This window comes from Harpegnathos saltator, unplaced genomic scaffold (genome assembly GCF_003227715.2).
Source record: "Harpegnathos saltator strain DR-91 unplaced genomic scaffold, Hsal_v8.6 scaffold473, whole genome shotgun sequence".
Taxonomy (NCBI): domain Eukaryota; kingdom Metazoa; phylum Arthropoda; class Insecta; order Hymenoptera; family Formicidae; genus Harpegnathos; species Harpegnathos saltator.
This window is the reverse complement of record NW_020230287.1, coordinates 371,015-382,321: the sequence shown is the minus strand read 5'-3', so window position 1 is coordinate 382,321 and position 11,307 is coordinate 371,015. Positions and strand designations below refer to the sequence as shown.

Here is an 11,307-nt window from a genome sequence, read left to right as displayed (position 1 = left end):
CTCTATTCTATATATTATTGCTTTCTATCTTATTTCGCTTTCCCTCTTATATATCCGTACTGTTTTTGGCACATATATAATAAATAGTCGATAAAAAAATATACGAGCGCATTGGAACTCAAAATTATATAAGCGACCTTGAGCTGAAGTCAATGTCCAGGATCGCTCGTACCTTTTTCTATCTTTAAGATGTCGAGATTGACATCTATATTTGCAATTGCAAAATATATACTATGTATTAGAAAAATAATATTTGCATTGATTACCTGCGTACACATTATTTTTTTTATAATGTAGTTTATATATAAAGTTACTAATGTAGGAAAGAAGTTTTTTGTATCACTATTTATGCATAGAAAAAATTTGATATATTTGATATAATTTCTATATATGATAAATTAATACAATTAATACATTATCTCAAAAACTAATATAAAAAAAAACAGTCATCAATCTATTATACATTTTATATTACTTCGTGGTTTTACTTTTCTTTCGTATTATTCTAAATTTATTTATTGAAATAACATATATACACATATTATGAGAATAATGATTAAATTTGTATGATTGAATCAACCACAACAATCAATTTTGTAGAAAAAGTATTTGATAAATTTTGTTATTACAAAACTAATAAAATGTTCCAATGATTCCAAATTAATTGTAAGTATTGACCACAATTCAACCATTAATTTCATTTTCGATACGTTAAGTTGCTCAAATGTCATTTCGACTTGTGTTTTGGTTGCATACTTATCTTTATATATCTTCTATCATATTCTTTCACCAGATCATCTCTACTTTATATATCACCATTGTTCATTGCTCATAATAATTTTGCTCTTTTTTTAGAGATCGAATATCTGTTCTGGCATGCACTAGTAACTGCTTTATTTTCTACCTTTAAAAATAAATTATTCATACTGTCATTTTTCTGCCTAGTATTAGTTCGATACAAGACATTGAGGAATAAATTATGCAGAATATCAGCTATGTAACACTTAACAAAAGAAACAAAATATTACTGAAAACTAAAATATTTACCTTGCTAGGAGCAGTCCTTACTGTTTGTAAACCAGTGACGAAAGTTTCATTCAATTTTTTTGGACTATTACATGTTGGACTTTTTACGTCAAAATTTTGACATTTTTTTAAACTGATCAATATCAGCTTTTCCATTTCATAAATTCGATCTACTAAGTCAGTTACATTGTCTACCAGACGTTTATCATATATCATTTCACTAAAAACAAATAAGATGTTAAAAGCATTATAATTTAACTTACTATTAGAAATAAATACATACGGTTTTTTAAATTGATCTTCTACTAGAGCAACAACTTCCGTTTGTGTGTTCAGACATCTTTTAATATGTTTATGTAACAATTCCCATCGTTTTGCATTTTTAAACATGTCCCTAGTGTGGTCAAGGTGAATCATAATATCAAGATTAGAAGTAAATAAAAGAATAAATAAAGAATATAAAGTACCTTTTCATAGCCTTCATATAAGTAACTAAAGTATCACGATCAGATTTTGTGAATATTTCTTCTGCCTCCATGACAGAACCATGTAACAACTTTTTCATGCTAGAAAAAATATAGAAATTAGTTTCAGTAGCAAATTATAAATAATCAAATCGATTTATCATTAATGTAAACAAACATACTGTTGCAAATTTTCTATTTCTTTCTCTTTCTGTGACAACTTATGTTTTAAAGTTTCATACTCTGTGTATTTTTCTTTGAGATCTTTCATCTGTTCCTTTAAAAGATAAATAGTTGAGTTCTTTTTACTGATCTCACTTTCTACTTTTCGTACTTCTTGTCTGAGACCTGCATTTTGTTTTTCCAGGGTTTCATTCTTTGAGGTATAATACTTTATGTTTTTCTCATTGAGCAAAACTTGAAATTTCAAACTGTCTATCCTTTCTTGTGTGGACAGATTGTCAGTGTTGCTGGCTTCATTACTTGCGAATGTAACATAAAGTCTTTGTGTCTTCTCTTGTGATGTTTTTTCACGGCATTCTGGACAACTATTTGACCTAGAATATAAATGTAAAGTAAAGTTATTTAATATATAATTATCTGTTGTATCGGCAGGTAAATTATGATAAAGTATATAATAAAGTTGAGTCAAATTATCTAATTTACTCTGTCAAGTTACAAATAAGAAACAATGAGAATAAATTAAATCAACCTCGACAATGTTTTTACAAATATAAAAAATAACCAATCTTTGTACCTCGTCAGCCAACGTGACAAGCAGTTAACATGAAATACATGTCCACAACGAGTGACAGCAATATCATCAGATTGTATAAAATTATCACGACATATAGTGCAGACGATATACATCTTACACGCAAAAAAGAAACAAGTAGAAATATGATTTCGCGGGATAATATAATATATTTTGTTTAACTTTTCTGTCATAAACAATAACTTCTTCGCGATTTCAGACAGACTAAACTCACGTATATTCAACGAAATATTCAAGCGCCATCTGATAGTATCAGAGGAGAATTAAGTTAAAGAAAATGGTTTTTCCGCTAAATTTAAATAAACTCCTTCCTATTTTAACTTTTTTAATTCAAATTGTGAAAAATCTGCAAATTATTAAATCAAACATTAATTATGATGTTATATCATTTTATTTATTTCTCTCTGCTAATATTTGAGCTAATAATATTTCATTTGTTGTTCGATCACATATTGTTAGATGTGCTGTCGAGTAAAGTATATATTTATAAGATTTTAAACAGTTTTGCAGATATTAAAGAATTTGTGTTTGAATAATTCCCGGAAATGTTTTCAGTATTGACAGTAAACATCGGAAGTGCTATTTTCATTCCGAATATGAGGAGACGTAGTACGATTTAACGATGGTGGATTAAATGGACCTCTGCTTTCAAGTAGTACAACTCAATCGCAAATCAAAGTTTTTATTTTTCTTATGTACCATGTGAAACCTTTTTATTTTCAAATAATACAATTTCCCGACAAATTAAATTAGAGGTACGTTTATTCTCGAATAATATAACTCAGCAATGGATCAGAGAGATTTTTTTATTCTTCAGCCAAGTGAAATAATGTGTGAAAAACTGTTGCAACTTTTAGTATAACCTTACTAGTAATAGTGACACATAGATTTATCAAGATTCGGTATTTATTATTCTAAGCCTTAAATTCATAATATGCAGATATTGCTAATATATATTTTAATATTAATTGATATGATGAATGGGAAAATTTGTTTGAAGAATAGTTAAAATTGGAGAATAACCTGTAGCAGTAAGATTATTGCATCATAATAAATTATATTCTTAAAATTTAATGTGTCTTATTCCTTTGTGCACATAGGAATAAAATAATTATAATAAATACATAAAGGTTTATGTTAAGCTCATATTTTACAAAATGTACAAATCTCAATTTGTTGGCCTGGATGATAAACCATGTGAAACAAAGTGTTTGTTGTGCAACTGCACTTTTGTTTTACCAACAAATGAAAATGATTTTCTGACACATCTATATGTGACGCATCGTCTTATTATAGGAGATATTTGGAAAATAGCTAGTTTGAAGAGGTAAAATAATTATTGTCTTATCTTATTAGTCCTATATATAGCTTTACTATTTATCGAACATGTATAATATAAACATATATTGGATATGTAATAGTTACTTTTTTTCTATTTCCAGTTATATACACTATTGGAGTATAAAATTTAAAGAAGCACCATTAACAACTTATTGTACTATGTTGTTAATGGATTGTACACCAGATGGCAAGCCAAGTAAAAATGAATATTACTTTTTGCTTTCTGATTGTTTATTAGAAGACAAAACTTTGAGATATGAAATACACCAAGCTAAACTAGTATGTATATAATGTGCATATATATATATATATACACACACATTATATAATATATATATTATATGTAATTAAGAAAAAAAGTATGTTATAAATATGAAACATTATTTTAAGGAATGGGCATTAGCACAACAAGAAGCTGAACGTGTAGATACAAGTTTTAAGCGTGGTTGCATGTTCTGTCGTATGGAATTTTGTGGATCACGCGCTGTTTATATAAAACATCTATATCAAAAGCATAATATTCATTTTGGCAAATCAGAAAATTTAGTATTTATCGATGAGCTTCTGGATAAAATTCAAAGTACTATTGAGAGGTATTGCATTTATAAGTTTATTACTCATCAATAATTTACATGTTATACATACATAAGCAACTATATCTAAAATAATAAGATATGTCATAATTATCTGTGTTATTTTTCTAGCTTAATATGTATTTACTGCGAAAAAACATTTAAGGATCGTTTAGTACTGAAGGAACACATGCGAAAAAAATTCCACAAGAGTATAAATCCTAATAATAAAACATATGATAAATTTTATATAATCAATTACTTGGAGCCAGAAAGGACTTGGAAGCAAAGACAGGTAAATGTAACTTATACTTTACAATGAAGTTTTAATATTTCAGAAATAACTTGTTAATTTTTAAACAGAATAATCAAGAAGCAAAAAATAGTCAAACTCTGGAAGGTGTTAACAGTGAAAATGAAGATGAAGAAGGTTCATGGTCCGACTGGAATGATGAATCTGTTGCGATAACATGTTTATTTTGTAATTATAGCAATAACGAATTAGTATACATCTTGAAACATATGAAAGAAGAATATAATTTTGATTTTGAAGAGACAGTCAAAGACTTGACCTTTTACCAAAAGGTGAGTGCTGTGTAGCATAGTTGTCAGCTGTACACTTTTGAAAAATCTACTGTGATATCTCTATAATATATTCTCATTATTACAGGTAAAAGTGGTTAATTATATAAAAAAACAACTTCAACTACAACAATGTATTTTTTGTGAAACAAAAATAGATAATATTTTGGAGCATATGAAAAATGAACAACACTATAAAATCCCTGAAACAAAAGTCTGGGATCAACCTCAGTCAGTATATATAATCAAAATAAAATGTACAGAATTTGTATTTAATATTTTGTACTCAATGTGTATGTTTCGTGTTTGTTCCAGGTATTATTTTCCTATGTCCGAAAATGACTCATTTTTATACAATCTTGATGCAATTAGTGATAGTGATGAGGAAAGCGACATTGAGAATCTCAATAAAACAACGTAAGTAACATGAGGGATATAAGCATAATATACAATAATATACAATAATTATAAACGGAACAAACAATGTTCAACAAATGTATATTTACAAAATTTCAGGTCCAATCTGTCTTTCTCATCTGAATTTCCCATTCAAAGTTTTACAAGTTAACTGTGATCTCATTTTATGTCGAATTATAGCAAACATTGAAGTCTTCTTATATTTTTACTCTGTTAATAAATATTAAACTTAGTTGTATTTGTCGAGTTTGTCTATTTCATGATGTATTTTCTAATTTTATCAAATATCACAAACGTAACACTATATATTTTATTTAAAGGCTATATACATACACAAGTATTTAGATATATTTCACAGACATATATTTATAAAATTTAAATAATATGTATATATAACAATTATTGACGAGGATAGCACGAGGAGGTAAATATAAAAAATTATAAACGTTATACACAGTATCGTATTATTTAATGACACTATATTGAAAATTTTTGACTGTAGTATATCATGTATCACTTTTTTATTCTGGTGAACAATTTTTTACCACGAACTTTGGAAACACCTTTGCTACCTAATGATGTTTCATTTGATGGTAAACATTTCTCGTGCAAGCCTTTATACAACAATTCAGCATCATTTGTATTCCCAAGTATTTCTTTTAGTTCTTCCTAATTATAAAATATGAAATTAATTATTTATGCTTAATAATCTTTTCTTATTTATATTTTATAATATAATAAAAAAGTATGTTATAAAAAATTTTTTTAATTTTGATTTTTAATGTACGCTCACCTTTGTAAGTTTAATAAGATGATCCAATGACTGTCCTTTATTCAGTAAACTACGTAAATTTTTTGAATGCACACCAGGTAATTTGGCCATAAAATCTTGGATCCGAGGGTTATATTTTTCTGCCATTACTTGTTTGTCTTCTGTATTGTCATCTGCTCCGATTTTAGCGGCTATATTTGCATCAGGCTGATTCCGTGTTTGCTGGAAATATACAGAAATGAACATGGTTGTCACTAACACCATTACGCTGAGAAAATTTATGTCACCTTTAACTCTTCGAACAATTGTGCTGTCGCGTGTGGACTGGGAGACCAAACAAGTTTTAATTTAGGAAAATGGAGTGTTAGTAATTGTAGCTTTGCTGTTATCTCTGTATTTTTAAGGTCTCTACTGACATAGTAATTTCCCTGCAAGAATATGTAGTGATAAAATTATTGAAAATTATATGCGGTATGAAGAAACTATTGCGCTTTATCGTAAATATTATTTCTACGAGAGTACCTGGAAACAGAATGGCTTGTTTTGGTCAAATTCTATAAGAAGCATGGGTTTGGCGTAATGTCTCGTCATGGCGACCGCTTGATTATATAGCCTTCCGGAAAGCAAGGAACCAATAAGATCGGACACGCTTTTCCTCTCGACGCATATTTCCGGCGTAAGGATATAATCACCCACCTGTAGCAATGTTGCAACAATAAACGATCGTAAATAACAATTAGGTGCTTATAATAAATAATAAATTTCGTACTTTTGACACACTTACCACTAATGTCACTGGTTCGATTTTAATACCGCGTGTGTACAGAATGGCAGGTAACTCACTCCTAAATTCTCTCATATCGACAATAACTTTTTGGATCACTGTAGCCTCAGACTGCATTCCACCTTTACGTGTATTTTCTTCATTCGTGTTATTCGACTGAATTGCAAGGGTCAAACAGTCCTCTGATTTTCCATCTTGATCTTCGGGCACAACCATGGTCTAAAAAAGAACGTACTTGTATCTTAAAAATATTCGAAAAATAACGATTATTTCGTTATTATTATTCATAATAACGAAATTTACGTGAAACGTCATGGCAATTCGAATATACTCACCGTTTTTGTATTAATTAAAGAATTAAACGCTTCTTTTTCTCGTCGCAAAGAAGTCAGATATTCTTGTTCCTCAACGGATCCTCCATAAATCAAGAAATATACTTTCAAATTTAACGACGGATTATTATTCTGATACACCTCCAATTGTCTAACGATACCGATATCAGCTACATACAAAATAACATTGTTTGGCGTATGCTCCGTCAATGTTCGCAGCAACGCCATCGGATCACCGCCCTTTTTTATGGCTTGTATAATAATAACAGGTGCAGACGTTGCACAATTGGTTAAATCCAACTCCGCAATCTTGAAACAAATCAGACAGATATTTACATATAGAGATTTTCTTTTTTTCATAAGCTTACGTATATCTTTCGTAATAAAGTATTTTCATACTTGCGAACATTCTTCGAATAGAGTCTGATGTTTTACATCAGCTGTAGAAGTGCTCGGCTGATCCTCATCTACGCATTTCTGCGATAATGTAAGCACATAAGTATCTTGATCTTCGTGCTTTCCTTCATCTGCGTTATTTTCAGTTATCGACTGATCCTTCGCGTTCGTTTTATCATTGTCACTTGTCTTTTGCTGTTTAGTGTGCGACAGCTTTTTCAAAGCCTCGTAAAGTAGATACTCATTTGCGCCCATAGTTAAATAATTTTTCAACTGATAACATATACTGTTATCGTGTACTAAGATAAGAACTTTCTCGACGTTTCCGTCTTTCCTTTTCTTATGTTGTATCTGAATCTCGAACAGAGCTTCCGATAAGGCTTTCCATTTTGGATTTGGTTCTGGTTTCAGTTCATCCCTCTCAGTATAAACTCTGCTCTTAGCGTATTTGAACAAATTCTCGGCTTCATCCAACATTATCCAACCACTGGCCTTTACAGCATAATCCATCGTGCGTAAACGATTCAACATGAGATAAAACGAAACAGAATCTTCGTACGTCAGACATATAATGAGAGATCGTAATGTTTTCAAATCGGAAAACAATTGTTTGGTCGAGGAGCTAAGCTGATGCCAAATTGGATCCAATTGCAAATGTAACTGCTTGTGAAATTTCTTCGCTATTGCATTCTCCACAGTTAGTTCGTCTAGTTCTAAATATTTATTAAGCCTCTTCAATTCTTTTATTATGTAATTCATAATATCTAGTAAGGCCGTTTGAATGTTTTGCATCTTTGGTGTGAACTTTGCATGCAACTCTATGACATCAGGCTCATGTTTCGATAAACAATTATTTACGGTACTGTGAAAACGAGGCCATAGATACAATTTTTTTACAAAAAGAACTTTCATGACTCGTTCTACTTGAGAGTATCCGACTGTAAAAGCCAGGGAGGAATTTGTGAACGCCTTGATAAATCCAGTCTTGTTGTTTTGCCTGTACAGGCGCAGCGCAAACGCTTCTTGATATGCGTTCCGAATATTGTGAGCTCTGTACACGAGTATTCCAGTGACCAAGTGCAGCGGAACTCTGTTCTTCAACAGATCCACCACCAAGATACGTCCCGATATGAACAGCACTCCGCCCTCCAAGTACATAATTTCCCTATTATATTCAATAACAGATCTTACCAATCGCATTTGTGCTTGTGAAAAGATTAAAGATGTAATACTTTTTAATATACCTTTCGTTGGAGGGACATTCAGCGTTGACTATACGAGGTAATATATTCGTCCCATAACTTTTAAGTAGCTCTATGAAATAACGCTCATCATAATCAGTGGTTCCCAAAACTATAACCAGATTGCCTGGATCTGAGTAAGCCTTCAGTATATTTGCAAAAATGGTTTCTATTCCAAGGCCCCTACAATATTTTCCATCATACAATCAATATATGATCTCTCGCGTAATATACGACGACAAATGAAGAATAGCAACGCTTACTTAGCTGTAATAACCAATCCATCCTCTTGAAGGATTTCAAGAAAGATTTGGTTCTCATACTCCAACATGTTTACTGCCAATTTTCAACTCACGTTTTACTTAAATTTCTTAATCACTTTAGTGCTTACAATAATAGCTGAAGCAAAAATTCCATAAAATACCATACTAGATTAGCAAAAAATGAAACATGCACTTTCTGAAACATTAAAGAAAGATATTTATATCAGAGACTAAAAAAATTAATATTTAAATAAAAGATAAAAGGTAGAGATAATAGAGAGGAGGAAGAATAGCTACTTTGTTATCTTGATCTCTGTAAGTATTTGATGTTTGATCGTAGGGTATGTCGTCTTCAACCATCACTTCAAATACTAACAGTGTATATTTACTAATTTCATGCGATGGATGGCCATAAACTCCAATGCTCACAGGTCGCTTAAAGCTAAAAATATGTAATATATTATAGATTGTTAAAATTGAGAAAAAATATAACACATATCTATATAATACCTCTTAGGTATAAAAATGATATCCTCTCCGCAAGTTGTAGATTGTAAGCAATAATGGTCTGGTTCATATGTTGGTTTGTTTGTAATTTGTGATGCATATAAATCTGCATCACCAGTTCTACAGGACGCAAAATATATACAATAAATAAATAGATACATACATACAACATTACATGTATAAGAATGATTCGGACAGAAATGCAAATACTTTATCCAAGCTTTGTGCAGTTAATTTTAAGTGAAAAACAAATTTTGATACGATATATATATCTTGATAACCACCAAAAATTAGATATATAAATGTAACATTTTCCATTTAACATTAACTTTATAACTCATTGGTAAAGTATCTATGTTTCTTCCTGGATTGTCATGCAGATAACTTAATAAACATGTTACATATAAGATATAAGATACTCAGTGTTTATTAACAGGATATAAATACAAGACTACAAAGGAAAGGAAAAATCAATAGTTGTGATATAATTGACACTACTTACAACGAAGTTAATCGTATTTTAATATAACCGTCGTATGTTAGGCTATAATATTTATAGGAGCCACCAGGAACGTCGTCGCTGACATAATGCAGTAATTCCTCATCTATTGCCAATCCGTAAGATATCTGCAAGTTTCACCAAACGACTAAATACATAGTATAAATATTTTGTGAAAATAAGTTTCGATTTCAAAGGGACTTTTTCGGAAGAACGCTTCAGAAATGCACAACATTAGAAGCTCGTCATACCAGTGTTACAAAGAAAATTATTATCTTCATAGTATTATGCATAACATAATCGGCGAAATGTAACGCTGAACTTCTCACAGTATTTCGTTAAACAATCAAACGATTTTTCACGATAGCCGCCCTGATTGTATTTATACACTATGCGTTACGTAAAGCGTATAAAATTGTAATTCGCACACAAATTATTGGCGATGCTTCTGAAACTGATAGCATCAGCTGACTGTAAAAATGGCGCCAAGTTAGTCAAGATTACCGTCACCTTACAGCTTTTTATTTATGCTCGAATAAATAATGACGAATCTTAATAATTCGCTCGATATTAAACTCCACGAGGACACTTTTTTTTTGAGATATTGACAAATGGTATTTAGTATTGATATGATTACCAATTTGGTTAAAATGAGCCAGTGCAAGAGCTGCGAGTATATAGGCAACATAACCAAGTTTAAACGCATTCTGCTTGGATGAGTTTCGTATTGCGAGCAGCAGATGTCACTTGTTGTATTCGCATAGTGAATTTGCTCTTTTTTAGTTGCACTCTCCGTACTTCCTTGCGACACTTCTCCCTCACCCTTTTTTTTGCCGCCAAACTGTGGCACCAACAATATGAAAATGCAGGTAACATACAAATATATATATATATATTTTTTTAAAATAGCTTTCGCACGATATCCTTTACTAAGTAGATATACAAAGTACAACTTTTACATGTAAACAATATGTTTAACGGCCAACGTGTCATATTTCTCTTATAAATCTATTGTAGACGCTTCATATAAATTCTAACCCTTCTCATTTCAAACGAGGTTAATTGGATCACTTAGGGACTATGATCCGTTAGATTCATAGTCGTAGCGAAAGCGTTATATTCCTGTATCTCTCTCTCTCTCTCTCTCTCTCTCTCTCTCTCTCTCTCTCTCTCTCTCTCTCTCTCTCTCTCTCTCTCTCTCTCTCTCTCTCTGTCCCTGTGCGTGTTATACATATACAAAACGTAAAAAGCAAAGCAGATGATTTCGCACAATCTGACGGTCAATGGATGCGATGAACAGCTGGCGAGCGAATATTGCCAACAAAATGCGAATAAT

General features: G+C 30.9%; 4 protein-coding genes across 5 annotated transcripts; 1 reads left to right on the top strand and 3 right to left on the bottom strand.

The window, feature by feature from the left end:
* Positions 1 to 531: 531 nt before the first annotated feature.
* Positions 532 to 2,445, bottom strand: LOC105188342 (E3 ubiquitin-protein ligase TRAIP). Its single transcript, XM_011149776.3, has 6 exons — positions 2,248 to 2,445; positions 1,673 to 2,047; positions 1,494 to 1,592; positions 1,310 to 1,420; positions 1,048 to 1,246; positions 532 to 904 (listed from the first exon to the last, which is right to left on the bottom strand). Exons 1-6 carry the CDS (start codon positions 2,436 to 2,438, stop codon positions 830 to 832), a joined length of 1,050 nt encoding a protein of 349 aa, XP_011148078.2. The 5' UTR covers positions 2,439 to 2,445; the 3' UTR covers positions 532 to 829.
* Positions 2,446 to 2,991: 546 nt separating this feature from the next.
* Positions 2,992 to 5,473, top strand: LOC105188418 (zinc finger protein 277). The gene is made up of 9 exons (XM_011149891.3): positions 2,992 to 3,020; positions 3,366 to 3,592; positions 3,708 to 3,885; positions 3,997 to 4,199; positions 4,311 to 4,473; positions 4,542 to 4,763; positions 4,849 to 4,991; positions 5,076 to 5,177; positions 5,277 to 5,473. Exons 2-9 carry the CDS (start codon positions 3,423 to 3,425, stop codon positions 5,326 to 5,328), a joined length of 1,233 nt encoding a protein of 410 aa, XP_011148193.1. The 5' UTR covers positions 2,992 to 3,020; positions 3,366 to 3,422; the 3' UTR covers positions 5,329 to 5,473.
* A 154-nt stretch (positions 5,474 to 5,627) lies between these two features.
* Positions 5,628 to 9,387, bottom strand: LOC105188485 (DNA repair endonuclease XPF mei-9). Of its 2 annotated transcripts, XM_019843430.2 has the most exons (10): positions 9,263 to 9,387; positions 8,966 to 9,161; positions 8,706 to 8,885; positions 7,465 to 8,626; positions 7,069 to 7,374; positions 6,734 to 6,952; positions 6,472 to 6,645; positions 6,237 to 6,377; positions 5,971 to 6,171; positions 5,628 to 5,846 (listed from the first exon to the last, which is right to left on the bottom strand). In XM_019843430.2, exons 2-10 carry the CDS (start codon positions 9,031 to 9,033, stop codon positions 5,691 to 5,693), a joined length of 2,607 nt encoding a protein of 868 aa, XP_019698989.1. In that variant the 5' UTR covers positions 9,034 to 9,161; positions 9,263 to 9,387; the 3' UTR covers positions 5,628 to 5,690. The 2 variants fall into 2 exon arrangements, with proteins under 2 accessions (XP_019698989.1, XP_019699002.1); XM_019843443.2 differs by lacking the exons at positions 8,966 to 9,161; positions 9,263 to 9,387 and having other exon boundaries at positions 7,465 to 8,607; positions 8,706 to 8,798.
* On the bottom strand, positions 9,212 to 10,670 carry LOC109504268 (UPF0669 protein C6orf120 homolog). Its single transcript, XM_025302233.1, has 4 exons — positions 10,609 to 10,670; positions 9,975 to 10,099; positions 9,476 to 9,592; positions 9,212 to 9,407 (listed from the first exon to the last, which is right to left on the bottom strand). Exons 1-4 carry the CDS (start codon positions 10,657 to 10,659, stop codon positions 9,212 to 9,214), a joined length of 489 nt encoding a protein of 162 aa, XP_025158018.1. The 5' UTR covers positions 10,660 to 10,670.
* Between the last annotated feature and the right edge of the window lie 637 nt (positions 10,671 to 11,307).

Excerpts from the sequence above, each read along its gene's own strand:
- LOC105188342 (XM_011149776.3), bottom strand. The coding sequence starts at position 2,438 with ATGACAGAAAAGTTAAACAAAATATATTATATTATCCCGCGAAATCAT. Across the intron at positions 1,421-1,493 it reads TATATGAAGGCTATGAAAAG|GGACATGTTTAAAAATGCAA; the intron begins GTACTTTATATT and ends TGACCACACTAG. Across the intron at positions 1,247-1,309 it reads GAAGATCAATTTAAAAAACC|TGAAATGATATATGATAAAC; the intron begins GTATGTATTTAT and ends ATTTGTTTTTAG.
- LOC105188418 (XM_011149891.3), top strand. The coding sequence starts at position 3,423 with ATGTACAAATCTCAATTTGTTGGCCTGGATGATAAACCATGTGAAACA. Across the intron at positions 4,200-4,310 it reads ATTCAAAGTACTATTGAGAG|CTTAATATGTATTTACTGCG; the intron begins GTATTGCATTTA and ends TTATTTTTCTAG. Across the intron at positions 4,992-5,075 it reads AAAGTCTGGGATCAACCTCA|GTATTATTTTCCTATGTCCG; the intron begins GTCAGTATATAT and ends TGTTTGTTCCAG.
- LOC105188485 (XM_019843430.2), bottom strand. The coding sequence starts at position 9,033 with ATGTTGGAGTATGAGAACCAAATCTTTCTTGAAATCCTTCAAGAGGAT. Across the intron at positions 6,953-7,068 it reads CTTTAATTAATACAAAAACG|ACCATGGTTGTGCCCGAAGA; the intron begins GTGAGTATATTC and ends GTTCTTTTTTAG. Across the intron at positions 5,847-5,970 it reads ATCTTATTAAACTTACAAAG|GAAGAACTAAAAGAAATACT; the intron begins GTGAGCGTACAT and ends TTTTATAATTAG.
- LOC109504268 (XM_025302233.1), bottom strand. The coding sequence starts at position 10,659 with ATGTTGCCTATATACTCGCAGCTCTTGCACTGGCTCATTTTAACCAAA. Across the intron at positions 9,593-9,974 it reads AAAATACGATTAACTTCGTT|AACTGGTGATGCAGATTTAT; the intron begins GTAAGTAGTGTC and ends TGCGTCCTGTAG. Across the intron at positions 9,408-9,475 it reads ATCATTTTTATACCTAAGAG|CTTTAAGCGACCTGTGAGCA; the intron begins GTATTATATAGA and ends ACATATTTTTAG.